The following is an 18,832-nucleotide window of genomic DNA, read 5'->3' as shown; positions in this document are numbered from 1 at the left end:
GAGCTGCTGCTGCTGCTGGATCCAAACATGACTCAGCCCCAACACATGGGTTGTTGGTTTGTTGGTTTTTTTTATCAGTTCTCACCAACGGCCTCAGAGCTGCAGAAACAGCCCTTGGCAGGAGCTGGGCCAACAGACACAAACCTCTTGTGTTGGCTGGGAAATAGGGATTGCAAAAGAGGTGGTGAGGAAACCACCAAGCTTGAGGGTGGCCCTCAAAAGACCAAGCCCCAAACCAGCCCCCCCCCCCCCCCTCCCCTTCCCCCAAAGCTCTGCAGAAGTGCCCAGTCCCATGGTACCCACCCTGCTGCCCGGGATGTCCTGTCCAGGCTGGGAAGGTGGGGGATGTTCCCACTTTCTTCCTGCAAATTCACCTCCCCTGAATCCTGCTGATCCCCAGCCTTGGTGTTCCCAGGAGACATCCATGACACCAGCTCTCAGCAGAGGGGCTCCCCCCGCCCCACCCAGGCCAATTACTAACAAGTGCCATTCGTTATATCCTAATTAGTTCAAAGACTGAAGAGAAGGGAATAGATATGAAAAGATTGGGGGGGTTTAGAATGTTCAAAGAGGAACTTGACCTTACCCAGGACAGACAGTGATGTGGGGATTGGGTTTTCCCAGCAGCTGAGTCGTGTCACTCCCTGCTCCCCCAGGGCCTGGGAAGCTCTGGGAGGGGAAGGAAAAGAAGGGTGTTCTATCAGCTGGGCTCCCAGCAAAACCCATTGAAGAAACCAAAAAATGTCCACCTCGCCAACACAGCTGGGAGTGCTGATGTGGTTTGGGAGGGTTTCACCATCGAAATCCCCCTTTTCCATACAGCTGCCACCCAGAGAGCAGCCCAGGAGGTGGGGGAAGCAGCTCAGGGTGGGGACAAACCCACTGCAACAGGTTGTACCGAAGGTGACACGAGCAGTGGGAGCCTCTGGGGACAGTGTGTGACCCTGCAGGAGCTGCAGGGGCTGCCTGGGAACCAGGCCAAGCCTCCAGCTTCCTTTAGCCTTGCAAGAAGGAGGTTTTGAAAGCAAGAACATCCTCCTGCGAGCGGGGTTGCAGCGAGTTGTGCAAGTGGATTCCCTGTGGTGCCGTGACCAGAGCCAGGGGAGCCCGGGCTGGGGACTGGGAGCTGCTGCTGAACTGGGAGATGGAGCTGGAGCCCTCCAGGAACCCACCCCTGCCAGGGAAAACGGAGAGGTAACAAAATACTTTGCAAACTGAGCCCAAAGAAAAAGGAGCTTCCCAGGCTGGTTCAGGCTGACCCTTTGGGAAAGGCTGGGAATCATCTCCGGGTCCCTGGGGGGGGGTAACGGTGACCAAACAAAGAGGGGTAAGGCCTGAAGTTGCACAGTGAGGGGTGTCCCCAGCTGAGAAAGCAGGGCTTTTAAAGAAAGCCACCGTGGTTTCAGTACCATTTGTGGTGGCAGGGGCAGAGCTGCAGGTTTGCACCCAGCCTGGCCAGGACAGGGAAGCAAAACCCCAGCCGGGGCTGCTGGCGGCTCCTTCCTCCTCAGTGCTCCCCTCCTTCCCAGCTCTCTGCTCTTCCCTCCCTGTGGATGGACACCACGACCACCCCTCCCCCTCCCCAACCCCCTCCATGACCCCCAGGCCTGGGCTGGGGGTGTCAAAGGCTTTTTTTCCTGCTCCCATCCCACACCTCTCCCGCCCTCGTGTCCTCACGGCCACCCCATGGGGCCCACCAGGCAGATGTCACCCCATCTGTAGTCACCCCCCCCAATCCTGTACCCCTGCACATGAAGCCTCCGAGGCAGCCCCTACCCCTCAGGAGTGGGAGTACCCCCAGCAACGCCCCCAGCACAGGAGCTGGAGTCACCAGGTCCACGTCTTTTGCCTCAAACCCAAGCAGCCAGGGCTCCCCAGACCATGGCTTCCCCTTTCTCATTCTTCCCCTCATCTGGCACCCAATGGAGCCGGTGTCCTTGGAGGGGTGGGCACTGACTCCAGCTCCCTGCAGGACCCCCCTGCAGGGCACCCACAGCAGGAGCCTGGACCTGGGTGCCCTGGGACCACCTGCCCCCATGCCGGACCCCCTGGGACCCACCGACCCAGCCCTGGTCTACAGCAACGTGGGTGAGTAGCACCCCGACCCTGCTGCTGTCCCTCTCCTCCTCCCATGGCACCTTCCACTTGGCACTGGGGCTTTGCTTTGGGGCTGGAAATAGGCAGGGGGGTAAATAACAACGTGCTTGTACCCTTGTCCTGCTCTGTCTCCCACCTTCTCCCCCCCTCGCCCCTCCTGGGGGTGACAGTGGGCAGACTGGCCCTGGGAACACTGCTGGGGTGATGCCAGGACCACCACTGGGGTGACAGTAGGGCCTCTGCCAGGGTGACAGGCACCAGGACCACCACAGGGTGACACCAGGACCACCACTGGGGTGACACCGGGGGCCACCACAGGGTGACAGAGGCTGGGACCACCACGGGGGGATGGCAACCCCTCCGTGCCCCTCACCATCCACCCCCTCAGCTCTGCCGTGTCTGTTCCTCCCCCCCCAGGAGAGCTGCGTGCCCACCTCGTCCCCCGCAAGGCTTGCCGAGGGGAGGGAGCTGGGAGACCCCCCCCTCAGCCCGGCAGGGACCCCCTGCCTCCCCCACTGCCAAAAAAGCAGCTCCAGCGAGCAGAGTCCCTCCCGGAGCCATCCTGGCACTCTCGGGGTGACCCCTCAGCATGGACTGGCAACATCCTCAGCAACATCCCACCGCCCCCTTCACGGCACGGGGAGGGGGCTCCCCGCTCCATCCCCCCACGGGACAGACCCTCCTGGGGACCCAAGAAGCCCTTGACCAAGTCCCAGAGCCTGGGAGAACCGGTGACCTGGAGCCACCCACAGAACTCCCCGTCACCCAGCCCGGCGGAGCTGACGTTTGGGACGGCAGACAGGGAGCTGGGGCAGCTCCTGGAGAGCCCAGCCGGGGGGTCCGGGCTGCTTTTGGGGTGCCAGGCAGCTGCCCTGGCCCGGCTCTCAGCTCGTCTCCAGGAGGAGCTGGTGGGGCAGGAGGAGCAGCAGCAGCTGCTGGAGGCAGAGCTGGCAGGGAAGAGCTGGGCAGCCCTCAGCATCCTGGAGCCAGAGCCCTGCTGCGAGAGCGGGGACGCCTGGTACTTCAGGGTGGGCTTCACTTCTGAGCAAACCCGGCTGGTGTTTGCAGCCAAGGTAAGGTGGGGATGTTGGTGGAAGTGCCCTGGGAGGGGCGGGGGGTGCTGGCTCCCACGGCACGGGGGGCTGTGGTGCTGTTCCACTGCCCCAGGTCACACAGGCGCTTCCCCTTTTGGCACCAGCTTCTGCATTTGCTGAAGGAGATGGTGCTGGTGGTGCTGCTGGTGGTGCTGGTGCTGCTGGTGGTGCTGGTGGTGCTGCTGGTGGTGGTGATGCTGCTGGTGGTGGTGCTGCTGGTGGTGGTGCTGCTGATGCTGCTGCTGGTGGTGGGGACAGAGAGGGTTCCCACTGGTCCAAAGGCTGGGTCAAGGAGAGCAGCACTTTTCCTTGCTCGAACCTGTTCCAGCAGGCACCAGTGGGTTGGGAGGGTGCAGGGGGAGCCCAGCACTGGGTTGGACCAGTGTGGCCCTGAGCTGAGGCAGCAGCCTGGGCCAGGATGAAGCTTTTGGATCGAGGCTTTGGATGGGGCTTGGAGCAACCTGGCCTAGCAGAAGGTGTAGCTGCTCACGGCAGGAGGGTCAGGACTAGATGATCTTTAAGGTTCCTTCCAACCCGAACCATCCTGTGGTTCTGTGATCCAGTGGCTCCGTCCTTGCTCAGCTGGCTGTGCCCTGTCTCTCTTTGCAGGTCCCTAAGATGGGCTGCTCCAGCCTGGGGGTGCAGAGCTCCCTTGGGACACACTGCAACATCCAGCGCCTGATCGGCCGCTTCACTGACCACCTCCCTCAGGAGCTGGTGCTCCTGGGAAGCCATGGAGAGCAGAACTGGTCCCCTTGTGGAGAGGAGCCAGCTCATCTTACCACCCGCCCTGTCCTGCAGGTTCTTCTTTCTCCCGAGGTTCCCTACCAGACCCTGGAGGGCTTTGTGAAGGGATCCCATGGTTTGCACAGGACCAGCCCTGGGCACTATGAACGTCTGGCTTGCCTCCTCCTCCTGCAGGTGTGCACGGGGCTGGAGCACCTCCAGAGACAGAACGTGGGGCTGGGGGACCTCTGCCCCAAGAACCTGCTGCTGGTGCAGTGCCCTTGTCCTGCCCAGAGCCAGCAAGGCAAGGAGGCACCCCTGGGGCTGTCCCTTCCAAGGCTGCTCATCAGCAGCTTCTTCAAGGTCCAAGACAAGCGAAGACCTTGTTCTACCAGCCAGGAGCAGGACTGGACCAAGGGGCTTGCTGCAGCACCCTCCCCAGTGGCAGATGAGCTGCAGGTAGGCATGCTGATCTATCAGATCCTGCATGTGGACATCTCTCTGGAAAATGCCTTGGGGTTCAGAAACAACAGACTTCCTGAAATCCCTTCCTTGTCCATCTATTCCACGGGACTCAAGCGTCTGGCCGTGCTGCTTCTCCACAGAGATCCCTGCAAGAGGGTCTCCATCGAGCAGGCCAGGAGCATCCTGCAGGTCCTGCTCTGGGGGCCTCGCCAGGAGCTCTTTGCCAGGAGCAAGAAGACCCTCACCCTGCTCAGGAGCTGGGTGGAGCTGAAGAGGGCTCTGTTGCTCCTCAAGTTTGCAGAGAATTCTGCTGGGGCAGGGCCAAGGCCCAGCCTGGAGGAGTGGCTGTGCTGCCAGTACTTCCAGCAGGTCACCGAACACACGCTCTACCAAGTCACCCAGGCTCTCTACACTCCCTAAGGTCGAGCTCAGCCCACCCAAAAGTTCTCCCCAATTTCAAGAGCCCATGAGGAGCTGGCCAAATCCACTGGCTGCTGCCTCCTGCAAGGAGCCCAAGCTGGTCCTGGCTGGGAAAACCCCAGTTTGCAAACCTGAGCTCAGCTCCCCTGCAGCCCAGAAACCACAAAGCTGGGACCAAACTCCCACCCGTGGTTCCCACAACTCGGGGTGTGTTTTTACACCCTCGGCCAACTTCTACCTGTTGCTGTGAGTCCAGTTTCTCAGAGCACGTCAAGACAGGTGGCTGGATGGAATCCACAGGATCAAAGGCCAATTTGGCAGCTCATTATCCTGAGTGAAGTTTACAGGACTTAGACAAAACCCCCTCAGATCCTACCTGCGGCCACCACGAGGCTTTTGCTGTTTTAAATAACAACTGGAAGCCCCACATTGCAGCTCCCCTTAACCATCTGCAAACCAGAAAAACACCACCTGGTCCAGCCTGCTCTTTTTAGAAATGGTTTCTGGCCCAGTTACAAACATAAATGACATTTTAAAGGGGGAAATCACAACAGACCCACAGCTTCAATAAAACCCCGAGCTGAGCCTCTTCAATTCTGGTCCTTTATGTGCTTCTTTTGACATCCTTGCACACCCAGGTGATGGATCCTGGAAGGAACACAAAGCCAACCTTCCCTGCCTGATTAGTCAGAACAGCCTCGATGGTGTTTTATTAGTAAATAAACTCGGGTCAGGTTACCTGAGACTTGGGCTGCAGGGTCTGGCCCCTGGGCTGTAATCAAAAGACGTGTGGCCAGCAGATGGAGAGAGGTGATCCTGCCCCTCTGCTCTGCCCTGGTGGGACCTCACCTGGAACACTGCATCCAGTTCTGGTGGCCCCAGCACAAGAAAGATGTGGACCTGTTGGAGAGGGTCCAGAGGAGGCCACGGAGATGATCCAAGGGCTGGAGCAGCTCTGCTCTGGAGCCAGGCTGGGAGAGTTGGGGTGTTCAGCCTGGAGAAGAGAAGGCTCCAGGGAGACCTTAGAGCACCTTCCAGTGCCTGAAGGGGCTCCAGGAAAGCTGGGGAGGGACTTGGGACAAGGGCAGGGAGGGATGGGATGAGGGGGATGGATGAAAACTGGGAGAGGGAGCTGGAGGCTGGAGATGAGGAGGGAATTGTGGAGTGTGAGGGTGGGGAGAGCCTGGCCCAGGTTGCCCAGGGAAGCTGTGGCTGCCCCATCCCTGGCAGTGTTGAAGGGCAGGTTGGATGGGGCTTGGAGCAGCCTGGGCTGGTGGGAGGTGTCCCTGCCCATGCAGGGGGGTGGGACTGGATGATCTTGAAGGTCACTTCCAACTCCAGATATTGTCATTCTGTATGAAACCCCCAGAACCACAAGAGCCCCCCAACCTGGTCCCCAAATCCATCAGGGATGCTGAGTGACCATCCTAGTGGAGCTCCATGCAAAGCTCTGATCAGGTCATTTGTGTTCTTATTAATGAAGTAATTATTGATGCCCTGGCAGCAACAAGAGCAGCCTCCCTGGGCTCTGCATCCCTGGCATGCCCGGGAACGTGGGGCACACCAGGCACCCAGGGGCACAGCTGGATCAGGGAGGAGACCTCTTAGGGGTCCCTGAGCCCAAAATAACCCCTGGTAAACCAGAGCTGTGCTCCCCCCCCCCCAAGATGAAAGTGCTCCCAGCTCTCCTGGCTGGTGGGTTTCACCCTCCTGCCCTGCCCACAGAGCCTGGGCAGCCCTTGTCACCCGGGCTGCAGGGGCACCCAACACCCACCAGACCCCTCAGCCCCCTGTGCCAGGCTCCCCACACAGTCAGGACCATTCCCTCCTGGAGCAGCCCCCAAACCCAGCAGTGCTGCCCCTGGAAGTGCGAGGAGGGACGGAACAAGCTCCCCCAGCCCCACCAACCCTGACACCATCACCACCCAAGCACGACCTGTCCTCAGAAACATTCTTCCCATTCCCATATGGGCTTTTGGGCCACAAACACGCAGGAGGGGTTGTCCTGGGTGAGCCCCAGCCCTGCAGTCCCCAGCAACTCTCCTGCAGTGTCTTGCTTGGCTACAAGATGGCAGTAAAGCCCGTGGCACGGCAGCAGCTCACCCAAAGCCACCTTGGGCATCTGGTCCTGGAAAAACAAAGACAAAACCTGCTTCTGTCGGTGCCTCCAGGTCCCCAGCCCAGCGCTGGCACCTCCCAGCACCCCTGTTCTTGTTCTCCACCTTGGGTGACCTGTTCCCCTTCTGCCAGGAGCAGCCAAGGTTGGTGAAACATCCCAGGGCACCACGGCCTTCGAGGTAGGACCACGTACATCTCCAGACTGAAGTCCTCGTGGAAAGCAGGGGACAGTGCAGGCACAGCAGTGCAGAGGAAAACAAGGATTTCTCTAGAAAAATCAGTTTAGGAACTTCTGCCCTTTGCCCACCTGCTGAGTTAAAGGAGGAACATCCTCCCCCCAGCCATGCCCACCTCCTCTTTGCTTCAGCACAGCAGGAACAGCAAGTTCACACCTTTCCAAGAAAACCCACAGAAGAGCACGATTGTACAGCCACCAGGAACAAGGGACCTGTGGGAAGGAGACCTCTCACCTTCACGGGACTGTGGCACAGCTGGGAACCTTGACCCCAGCAGAGGTTGCAGCCCCAGATGGGGCAGTGCCATAAAATTACCTGAAGGCAATTAATCAGACCATCAAGAAGATCCATCCCTTGTTGTGGCTGCCGATTTGAACCACAGGCTCTCTGAGAACACAGTCCCTGCCCCAGGGCACTCTGTGCTGCAGATCCCACCTCAGGATCTGCTCCCTGCTGCCTTGCTGAGAAAGGAACTTCAGGGATTGCATTTTGGTGTATTCCATGGGATTTCAGGAGAGCTGAGCCCAGAACTTCTGCCTCGGGGTGACCCTGATCACCCTGGGGGGATCCTTAAGCCCCCTCCCTTCTACTCAACACCTCACAATGTAGAGTTCTAAAGCAACACCCAGTGGGGACATCAGGGATGAAGATCATGTGCTTACAGCACAACAACCCAGGAAAACAACCATTCAGGGATTCACTGCTCCAAGGTTTTAGAGAGGAAAGATAAATCAGCTCAAATGGTGCCAAACGTTCCTCCAAAGCTGCAAGTGCTGGAGAAAAAATTAAAAAGTGAAATACAACACTTGAAATCACAGCCCTTTGGAGTCATCTCTCCAGGCTTTGCAGCAAGTTTTGTTACCTGGCATAACACACCCAGCCTGTGCCTTTCTGATCAGTATCCTGAACCCCAGCAGGTGTTCAGGGACCCCAACAACAGGCCCTGCTTGACAGTGACCCCTTCTCCTTACTCTGCAACCCCCTTCTGTTTTCCTAGGAGAGTCCTGGAGGCCACCCAGCCCCAGGGACAGTTTACCTGTGTAAGTGCCCCAAGTCATCTACATCCCAGAGAACTCACCCAGCAGATGCTGGTGTAGGACTCCAGTTACTGGTACAGTGAGACTGGAGGCATCCACATTGCATATTTGATACTGGACACTCAGGGCAGCCCCAAGCTGTGCTGCTCAGCCTGTCAGCTGTGACTCCCCAACTAAGACATGTCCTGAAGCAGCTGAAGATGCTGGAGCTGTCACCAGAGATCAGGGATAGGACAAGGGGTAATGGTTTTAAACTGGAAGAAGGTAGATTTGGGTTAGATATTAGGAAGACATTCTTCACCATGAGGGTGGTGAGAGCCTGGCCCAGGCTGCCCAGGGAAGCTGTGGCTGCCCCATCCCTGGCAGTGTTGAAGGGCAGGTTGGATGGGGCTTGGAGCAGCCTGGGCTGGTGGGAGGTGTCCCTGCCCATGCAGGGGGTGGGACTGGATGATCTTTTAAGTTCCCTCCCAACCCATTCTATGATGGAGCAGGGATGCAGTCATCCCAAATACCTCTGAAAATGGACAACCTGCAAATTATTTAACTCAAAGTAAGGGGTTTTTTGCCTAATTATTTCAAGTCCTGGTAGATCATAGAGCCATGAGTTCCAGTCAAGCAAAGAATGACCAACATCTTTCTGTACCTGCAGCTTTAATGATTGGGGCAGTTCCAGAGCCACCTCTTGAAGAGTGCCAAGTCTTTAAACAGCTTAAAACCAGCAATAAAAAGTAAAATATAAATTTTTATTTAGAATTAAAAGCAAATACTTCAGTATCACAAACACAATATTAAACTTCAAGAAATATACTGCTAATTTGGAGGGAGCATTTATTTGCACAACCACAACATGCGCACAAATCCAGAAAAAAAAGATGTGGAGTCTGAAATTTTCAACATCTCACCACCAGAGCAGTTGGTCACAATGCTTGAAACAGGAGGGGTTTTTTTATAGATAGACTGTAATAGATGTTGACAAAATTTCTACAGAATCATCTTTATAGACAACAAGAAAGCTCTAAGAGGCAAAACATTGCGATCTATTCTTCTTCTGAGGAGTCTCTCTCAAAGGTGTAGGCCATGAAGCAAGCATCTGGTCTCTTGGGGACAAGGGGATGCCCTGGTCTCACAATCTCAAAGCCCAAAAAGCTGAAAGTACGGAGCAATGCAGCTAGGAAAAAAAGCAGAAACCAAATTTCATCCAGATGACACTAAACAAGAGGTGAAGCATCCACCAAAAGCAACTTCAAACGCTGCTTTCACGTCTCGAGACAGGCCAAGAGTTCACACCTACCTCTATCATCTCTGTTCTTGTGGAAACAAATGAACACATGATCAACTCGAAGCTGTTCTTCAGCAAACTCCAGAAGAACTGCAAAACTGAGACAAAAACAAGGTGTTCAATGCACAGGACCAAGCACTTCCCTCAGGGAATAGTCAACAAGGCTCTGCGAGATGATCTGCACATGGAGTCTCACACCAACTGGAGATCCCTGAGCTCCAGGTTGGATTTGAAGCAAAAATTTAACCATTCATGTAAAAAATAAGCTTTTCTGTTGCAGCTGAAGGGACAATTGCAGTGAGAGGCTCTGAACCAGGCTGGTGTTTTCAGTGGGTAGGAGAAACCACCCAAGACCTGGGACCACAGCCTGAGATCACAGAGCTCTTGGGTGGCTCTGCCTGACAGAACAGGTAGAAATGGTCCTCACACCAGGGTCATTTAGTTGCAGCCTCTTCCAGAAGAGCATAAAGCATCATAATTAGGCCTCAACTGTCAGAGCAAATGGAAGCAGAGATCAGCAACAGCAGTGTTGTTCCACCCTACTGAGAGGCCTTCAAGATGGAGGCAAGAGAAACTGGAGTTGGTTTCATTCCACTCACCTGTCTTTGCTCCCTTCAGGCAGAGCACCACTGGGAATTTCTATATAGAGGTTGTTGTTGTTCAGCACTGCTCTCCAACTAATGTGTTTGGCATCTGTAAGCCTTGACTGGACATTCAGAATTCTTGTCCTGTTATTAGATGTTAGTTCTTCTGTTACATTCAGCCGATTATCCTGGAGCAGGAACACGGACAAAGTTACTTTTGGTGAAGGGAGAACTCATGAACAGGCTTGAGGGAAGAAATGAATTTCCAGCTCACCAGAGCAAGTTGGTTATTATTCTTCTTCATACTCACCGAGTAAAATAAATTAGCTGAAAGATTGTGATCCCTCTGACTATTCCCTCGCCCACCTGGGATCTTCAGGGGTGGGTGAGGGACATCAGGAGCACCACCGAGGCCCCGGACCCAGGTTACTACAGCAATTGAAGGGAACCCTGGAACTGGAAAGGACTCACAGTTAGAAAGGTCACCAGGCAGCAGCAAACAAAGCCCTGTGAATTCTAGGTTTCTACAAAGTCACCAGATGGCAAGATTTAAGAAAAAAAACCAAAGCAAAACAAACCCAGGCCAAGGGAACTCCTCCCACTGCTACCTAAGCCAGTGGCAAGACAAAGGAAGCTCCAGACCAGGGACAGGAACACTTGTTCACCAGGGTCAGAAAGCTCCTACACTATTTTGAGGGGAAAACTCATGTGGAGATGAAAATATTCTCAGCTTGAAGTGAGCAAGGGGCATTTCTGTACCAGTGTGTTTGGCCTGCACCACTCTGCTATCACACCAGCAAAATCCCATTTGCTTCCCCACCCTGTTCCCATGAACTACCACGAGGATAAGACAGAAATCCTTTTCCCCCCTCTGATATATGACCTCATTCACTGAGACCTTTTGCCTCAGCACTTTTGGCTTGAGATTAGCCAGTTACAGCCTGCATATGTTGACCATGCTCAGAAGCAAAATTGCCAGTTTGAGCTTCAAGACCTGAATATTTGAAAACCCTGCAAGAGACCACCTGAAAAGCCCTAACCTTAACCCTAACCCACCTGAAAACCCTTCAAAACCCCTTGAAAAACCCAAGACCCCCTGAAAAACCCAAGACCCCCTGAAAAACCCAAGACCCCCTGAAAACCACTAACCTTAACCCACCTGAAACCCCTCCAAGACCCCCTGAAAAACCCCTCCAAGACCCCCTGAAAAACCCCTCCAAGACCCCCTGAAAAACCCCTCCAAGACCCCCTGAAAAACCCCTCCAAGACCCCCTGAAAAACCCCTCCAAGACCCCCTGAAAAACCCCTCCAAGACCCCCTGAAAAACCCCTCCAAGACCCCCTGAAAAACCCCTCCAAGACCCCCTGAAAAACCCCTCCAAGACCCCCTGAAAAACCCCTCCAAGACCCCCTGAAAAACCCCTCCAAGACCCCTGAAAAACCCCTCCAAGACCCCCTGAAAAACCCCTCCAAGACCCCCTGAAAAACCCCTCCAAGACCCCCTGAAAAACCCCTCCAAGACCCCCTGAAAAACCCCTCCAAGACCCCCTGAAAAACCCCTCCAAGACCCCCTGAAAAACCCCTCCAAGACCCCCTGAAAAACCCCTCCAAGACCCCCTGAAAAACCCTTCCAAGACCCCCTGAAAAACCCCTTTTCAACCAAACTCTGCAGAGCAGTTCTGACACCGCTTGGCTTAAGCTCAGTTCTTGCCATTCAAACATGAAATTTATGCCATGCAGGCTAAATTTCACCCTCGACAGAAGCCTGTTGGAGGGAATAAGGCTGCTCAGAGGAGGCAGAGCAAAGGCTGTGCTGCCTGGCCCCTCCCTCTGCACCATCCTTCACCCTGCAGGCTCACTCTTCAGTTGCGTCATCTCAGCAGATGCAGCAATCGAGGCCCTGAGGGAAATTTTCACAATCGTCCTGTCTGTGAGTGCCAGCAGCCATTTGCAAATCGGAATAAACATGTCGAAAATAAGCCACCATTTTGCACCGTTCCTAGCCGGTTTCGTTATTTTTTGGGGGGTGATTTTTTTTTTTTTTTTTAAATAAAGCTTGAAAGTTGTGATGAATAAACCATCTCAGAAAGACACCGAATGGTTATTTAGGTCAAATATTAGATGCTGGAAGGAATTAGTAAACCCAGCAAGTGGGAAGTTGTATTAAAAATAGCACTCAGTTAAATCCATTCAATCCATGATTGTTCAATTCATTATTTTAGGCTCTTTCAAAGAGAGACACTTGCCTTTAGTGCTATTATTACGTTTTTATTATATCTGGGAATGATTGCAGAGCTACACATTCCTGACTACAAACAAGCCTCTAAACCCCCTGTTCTGAAGCCTGCAGGGGTAATCCTGGATACAATTCCACCCTTTTCCCCGATAAAAGGCACAATGAAGGCTGCCTGACAATCGAGAAGATATTTTAGAGCGTTGTTTGGCTGTATTTGCTGCTGTCGGAAAGAAGTAACTTAAGGATAAAAACGGCTTTCTAAGAAGAATTTGGTAGTCCAGCCAGGAGGGCTCAGCACGGCTCCTTCACACAAGCCAGACTGACACATCCTCAGCTTCCATCACTCCACACCAGTCACCCCGCTTCTGTTTTAACCCTGTGGGTTGAGTTTTAAAACAACCAGCTCCCTTCACGCCCTCCCCTTCTACCTCAGGCTCAGCGATTCGATTTTCAAGGATACCTACCGTTACGTCAGGGGATCACAGCTTGCAATCCTTTGATAGCTTTACCTAATTGTGTTGGGTTGGGGGTTTTCCCTCCCCCCCCAATAGGAAAAAAAGCACCTCCAGGCCCTTCCTGCAGCCCGGCTTTTTGTTTCCAGGCACCTTTCAGCCCGTTAACCGGTCCAGGAGGGGCTGAAGGAGCCGCTGTCTGGTCTCAGGGCCCCGCTGTGCGTTGCTCAGAGGTTTGTGTCCCCAGGGTTCAATGACAACTCCCGGGCTCGGGACTCTCCCCGCCGGGCTAACGTGGCGGGAGGCGACGGGTTGTGTCACCAGCCCCCCCCAGACCCCCCCCCCGGGGAGAGGGGAACGTGTCACACCGGATGGGGAAGCGTTCAAAACAAACAACCCTTTTTAACGGGCTTTTTTGGGGTGTTTTTTTTCCACACCCCCCCCGCCCCCGCCTTGTTCTGCGGGGGAGGAGGCCCAGGCCGCAGCGCCCCTCCCCCACCCGCCACCCCTCCCCCCGGCCGCAGGGCCCTTCGGAAACCAGGAAAAAGATCAGGACGAGCCCTGAGGAGAGGAGGAGGAGGAAGAGGCAGCGAAGGCAGAGGGAGGCCCCAACCCCTCACCTGCTCTGTCCGGTACTGAGGCTCAACACAGCGGGCATGATGGTGCTTTTATTCCCCTCTTTCTCTCTAGCGAAGCAGTGACTGTTGAGTATCCGCTGCAGGGAGGATTTCACCATCCGGCCGCTCTGGTCCGAACCCCGAAACCCTCCGCCGCCCGCCCCGTCGCTCTCCAGGCGCTGCTGCACAAAATGGCCCCGCCGCCGCACCGCCTCCTTATATACCCTCCGCAGGCCACGCCCCCTTCCTAACGGCAACGCCCCGCGGAGCTGACCACGCCCCCTCCCCGGCGGGGCGGGGTCCTCGGTCGGTGTCGCTTTGCATTGGCTGAAGTGAGCGCGGGGGGCGGGACGGCGAGCTCCTTTTCTATTGGCTGGCAGCGTAAGAAGGCTCAGCATTGGTTAGAAGAGCGTCATAGCTGCCTGTGATTGGCTCCGCCCGCTGCGGGGTGGGCGGGGTCTGGCTGGGTTCGGCCGGGAGGCCACAGCGCGGCGCCGCAGCCCCTCGCTCCTCTCGGGGCCGCCGGTTCGAATCCCGGGTCCGCGTCTCCGCAGAGCGAGGTGACCTGCGGCGGAGGGAGAGGGACCGCGCATGCGCGGGGGGGGAGGCGCGGGGGGGCGGCCCCGGGTGGGGGGGGGGACCCGGTTTGGGGGGGGGGCTCTGGATAGGAGGGACCCCGGTTTGGGGGGGACCCCGGTTTGGGGGGGGGGGGTCCCGGTTGGGGGGGGGACCCCGGTTGGGGGTCGGGGGGCAGCCCTGGGTGCGGGAGGGGGGGCGGATCCGGATGGGGGGCGGGGGGGAGGGGGGGCTGGTTTGGGGGGTGCCCCGGTTGAGGGGTGGGGGGGGCCCGGGGTGAGGGGGGGTGCGGGGCGGCTTCGGTTGGGGGGGACCCCGGTTTGGGGGGGACCCCGGTTTGCGGCAGGGGGCAGCCCCGGCTGCGGGAGGGGGGGCGGCTTTGGATGGGGAGGGACCCCGGTTTTGGGGGGGACCCCAGTTAGGGGTCGGGGGTCAGACCCGGGGGGGGGGCGGGGCGGGGCTGCTTCCGTTGGGGGGGACCCCGGTTGGGGGTCGGGGGGCAGTCCCGGGTGTGGGGTCAGAGGGCAGCTCCGGATGGGGGGGGACCCCGGTTTGGGGGGGGTCCCCGGTTGGGGGGGCCTGGGTGTGGGGTCAGGGGCAGACCTGGGGGGGGGGGGGGGGGGAGTCCCGGTTGGGGTGTCTGGGGGCAGCCCGGGGGGGGGGGTGTCTCCATAGGGGGGTCTCTGTGGGGCCCCCTTCTGTGGGGCAGAGGTGGATCCGGGGGGGGGGGGGGGTCATCGCATCCCCCCGATCTGCCCCTAAAGCGTTTGCGGGGCTGGAAACTGAGAGAAACCTCCCTTAACAGAATCATTTGGGGGTCCCCAGAAGGACTGGAGGAGGGGGGGGTGGGGGGCAAGGTGGGACTCTGTTTTGGGGGTGCCCGCCTTCCCACCCAGCTGCAGCACCCCCCGGTTCCCCTCGCGTGATGGGGTGTCTGGGGAAGGGGCGATGTTTGGCTTCCTTGGGGATGAACGGGGATTCATTCAAAGGAATTAATGAATTGGGGATGCATTAAAAAAACCTCCTGAGGAGGTGGATCCATCCTGCCCGTCTCTCTAGCAGAAGCTGTTCTGCTTCACCCACAAACAGCCTGGGACTCTTGCATTTTTTGTCTCCTTGGGAGGATTTTGGAAAAGCTGGGGTTAGGGGGACACGGTTGGGTCTTTTCTGCAGCCCCCACGGCAAGAACAAGGCCTGGAAAAGGTGGGAATTGGGCCCTGGGACCGACTTCTCTGCTGGAAACACGGAGTCATCCCTTCCAAGGGGAGGCTCGGCCTTCAAAACCGAGCTGGAAGTCAGCAAGTGTGTACGAAAAGGTAAAGAGGTGGTGATTTCCGTGGCAGGAGCTCTGGGACTCGGCCTTTTCTGAGCTTTTCAGCCTGAAAACCGAACCAGGAGCACGTCACAGAAGTCAGGGCACCTCCTGAGCAGTGGATCCCAGCCTGTGTGGAGAGAAAGCTCGAAATAATGGTGTAATTAATGCTGAATCAAGTCTGCAGTCAGGTAGGCCTTGTAAATGAGGTGGAAAAAGGTGTTGACAGAGCCAAAGAAAACTGCTAAAGATACAGTGTCATGATTTTCAGGTGGCTGAAGTTCTTTTTCCTTCATTCAGCTGGGGCTCCATCATGACTATTTTGTTGTCCTCAGAGCTGCATTTGGGCATTTCTCTCTTGCTTGATTTCTTTCTTTTACTAGCTTGCTTCCTTTTATTTGCTTTAAAATATCCCCATCCAGGAGCTCTGAGTCCATCGGTGGGTTCCACTTTGCAGAAGGATTAAGTGTCTTAAATCCCCATCCACCTTCTGGGCCCTGAAACTGCTCTGCTTGACTAAAGGGCCAAAAGAAAACACTCTGTGTGTTCTCCTGGAGCTTGGCTGAGAAGCCCAGCCTGGCCAGCAGGCAGGGAATAGTCAGGGAATCATGGTAAGTAAGAAGTATTGAGAGGAAAAAAAATACATGTTTACCTGCTTCAGGTTTCTCCACTCAGCTCCCACAACACAACTGGGACATTTGTGGTGGCTTCCACCCCGAAACTCTCGATCTGGCTGTGGATTTCTGGAGGGGAAGCTGGTTGTCATTTAGTGCATTACCCAGAGACCAACTGGAAACAATGGGATAGCTGCAATCCAGGAATCTCCAGGCCAAACGAAGCACATCAGGGATGATTTAGCAATTTGTGTTTCGCCTGTTGCTTAAGGAAGGTTTTCCTGATGGGGGAGTGGAAGGACTGACTGCCTGAGCATTTTGTGGGAGGCTTCATGGTTTCTGATAATGGCTTAAAACTGGCAGAGGGAGGTTGAGGTTGGACATGAGGAGGGAATTCTGGAGTGTGAGGGTGGTGAGACCCTGGCCCAGGTTGCCCAGGGAAGCTGTGGCTGCCCCATCCCTGGCAGTGTTGAAGGGCAGGTTGGATGGGGCTTGGAGCAGCCTGGGCTGGTGGGAGGTGTCCCTGCCCATGCAGGGGGGTTGGATCTAGATGATCTTTCAGGTCCCTTCCAACCCAACCCGTGATATGATTGTATAAATTATGTAGTTTTCTGACTAATTCTTTGCAATGCCACTGTGTTAAAGGATACAGTCTTTGCAGCTGCTTTCCCCTTTACTGTGGCACTGGAACCAGGTTTCTCCTTTGGATACCTGTCATCTCAAGGGGCCATCATCCCATTTTCCAGTTGAGTGACCCGGATAAAGCTGCACTGCTCTGGAGTCTGCAGAAAAGCCACATCAACCTGGTTTGGTTTTCTGTGTTAAATAGCGTGTGGGATTAGTTCCAGAGGCAGTTTTGCTGAGATAGCCTGACTTCAGTTTAGCAATGACAGTGATTCATAAATCCTCCCAGAGATGCCTCTGACTCAGGATTTCAGGATTACCAGCTGAGGAAGTTGGAGATGTTGCCATCTCCAGCTGGTTTGGTACCACTGCTTTGCTGGGATTCCCCTCCCCGTGGCAGCAGGGCAGGCAGAGGGAACTTTGTGGTGTTGTCTCAGTTGCTCCAGCTGCATTCCTGGGTTGGCATCATGGTCCAAAGCCATCTCAGTCCCTGGTATTATCTAATACACTGGGCAGTGAACCCCAAGAGCTGATGTGTGGGCACCCATTCCCAGCTGGCCATGTCTGCTGTGCCACAGCAGCTTTCAACATAGAGGCAAGATGGACAAGAGCAAAGAGAGAATCTTCTCCATCAAAGTCCTGAGGGCTCATGTCATAGAATCACAGACTGGTTTGGGTTGGAAGGGACCTTAAAGATCATCCAGTCCCACCCCCTGCATGGGCAGGGACACCTCCCACCAGCCCAGGCTGCTCCAAGCCCCATCCAACCTGCCCTTCAACACTGCCAGGGATGGGGCAGCCACAGCTTCCCTGGGCAACCAAATCCTATCTATGCTGGTGTCCACAAATACACTGTCAAAGGCCCCTTCATTCCACTGGCTCCCACCTACCACAGCCTTCCCATCTCCAAAAAATACGTGTTTCAAAGGCCCAGCATAGTCCCCAGAGCAGGAGCCCCTGTCAGTCCCCTCCTGAGCTGCTCACTGACCTCCGAGGAGAACACGCAGCCAGTCCCAGTTGTCCCATGTTCTCACAGAAGCAGGACACAGCAATTAGGCTGGATGGAACGACCTGGGAAAATCTCTCCTGCAGCCTGAGTTACTCAATAACCAGCCCTGTTAACACAGCAAGCACAGAAGAAAACACAACTCAAGTTCACATCAGGAATCTAAGTTGAAATTGTTTCTATTGAGAGAAGCCAAGGGATTTCATTTTCTAGAACTTCATTTTCCCCTTTTTTTTGTTTGTTCCAGGATGTTTTTCAGGCTCTTTTAATGAAAGAGGTCTCCAACACTAATTAAAATCACCAGCTCATGATTCTTTTTCAGGCTTTTATAGTTTTTACTTTCTGAAAGGTGTTAGATGTGAAGAAGAGTTTATGGCAGCACAGGGCTAAAGTCAAATTCAAAAATGGTAGCTGACTTCAAGGGATGTTAGAGCAAGGGGGAGTAACTGAATGTCTTTCCTCTCCATTGTCCATTTTCAGGTTTGCAAGTCTTTGTGATGAGACAGCATGAAACCAGTGGTTAAAAAGAGGTACAGGACCTGAAACACTGGTAGGACTTGGCCAGTACTGAGACCCTGCATGTTGGCCCCATAGTCCTATCCCACCTTTTATTTCAAGAAGGAAAGAGAAACTTAGGTTGTTTAGGTGATGAAAACATAACTAAATAACTTGGCTGCCAGGAGTAGTGTTTTTCTGCTGCTGAGGAGGCTGTTGGAGAGTGGGCTTCATTGAAGCAGCTCCTGTATCCATGTCCTAGAGGGGTAACAAAGCTCCAGTGAAGGGCAATGGGGTAAAAAAATGGTATTTGACATGTAGCAGAATTCCCTGGATATCTTCTGTGTAGCAGCATCGTGCTGTCGTGGCTCATGTTGAGTGTGGAAATGGATGTTTATGACATTTAGCAGCATCGTGGGAATTAATCTGTCCCTGATTTGCTGACTAGGGAGGTACAACAGAAAGAAAAACACAAGCTCTGCTTTAAGGCCTCTGCAGTCCTTACATAGCATTGCACTCTCAGCAACTCCCCCAAAATGGTCAAAAAACACAAATGAATAAATGAATTGAGGCAGGCTGTAAAATCAAGTTGTTCTGATTGCTTTTTGTTGTTGTTGTTTTCCTCTATTTGCCCTCCAGGAAGACTCTCCTTGTTCTTACAGTTTTAAAACTTATCTAGAGATGTAGCCAAGCACCAAAACATGACACAAACTGAGACAGTCTGCACAGAAATCCTTGAGTGTGATGACTTCTCTACCCTGTAATTTAGCCAGTTTTAGTCCCAGAATGATTGAAATCTTCCTCTTGGTCAGTTTTGTGGGGAGACAAAGAACAGGAAGAAGCTT

The 18,832-nt window shown here is 54.9% G+C and overlaps 2 protein-coding genes across 2 annotated transcripts; one reads left to right on the top strand and one right to left on the bottom strand.

Annotated features, from left to right (window-relative positions):
* Nucleotides 1-1,074: 1,074 nt before the first annotated feature.
* Nucleotides 1,075-5,385, top strand: PEAK3 (PEAK family member 3). Its single transcript, XM_051639572.1, has 4 exons — nt 1,075-1,194; nt 1,973-2,088; nt 2,515-3,170; nt 3,801-5,385. The coding sequence occupies exons 1-4, from the start codon at nt 1,145-1,147 to the stop codon at nt 4,800-4,802; spliced, it is 1,824 nt and encodes a 607-aa protein (XP_051495532.1). The 5' UTR covers nt 1,075-1,144; the 3' UTR covers nt 4,803-5,385.
* A 3,530-nt stretch (nt 5,386-8,915) lies between these two features.
* On the bottom strand, nt 8,916-13,548 carry OAZ1 (ornithine decarboxylase antizyme 1). The gene is given in 6 exon segments (XM_051639582.1): nt 8,916-9,361; nt 9,485-9,570; nt 10,072-10,244; nt 10,367-10,453; nt 10,455-10,512; nt 13,364-13,548. Coding segments are annotated over 6 exon segments (651 nt in total). The 5' UTR covers nt 13,480-13,548; the 3' UTR covers nt 8,916-9,230.
* Nucleotides 13,549-18,832: the final 5,284 nt, after the last annotated feature.

The sequence above is a fragment of the Apus apus genome, chromosome 24 (genome assembly GCF_020740795.1).
Source record: "Apus apus isolate bApuApu2 chromosome 24, bApuApu2.pri.cur, whole genome shotgun sequence".
Lineage (NCBI taxonomy): Eukaryota > Metazoa > Chordata > Aves > Apodiformes > Apodidae > Apus > Apus apus.
This window is presented reverse-complemented; position numbering and strand designations above follow the sequence as displayed.

Excerpts from the sequence above, each read along its gene's own strand:
- PEAK3 (XM_051639572.1), top strand. The coding sequence starts at position 1,145 with ATGGAGCTGGAGCCCTCCAGGAACCCACCCCTGCCAGGGAAAACGGAG. Across the intron at positions 1,195-1,972 it reads CTGCCAGGGAAAACGGAGAG|GACCCCCCTGCAGGGCACCC; the intron begins GTAACAAAATAC and ends AGCTCCCTGCAG. Across the intron at positions 2,089-2,514 it reads CCTGGTCTACAGCAACGTGG|GAGAGCTGCGTGCCCACCTC; the intron begins GTGAGTAGCACC and ends CTCCCCCCCCAG.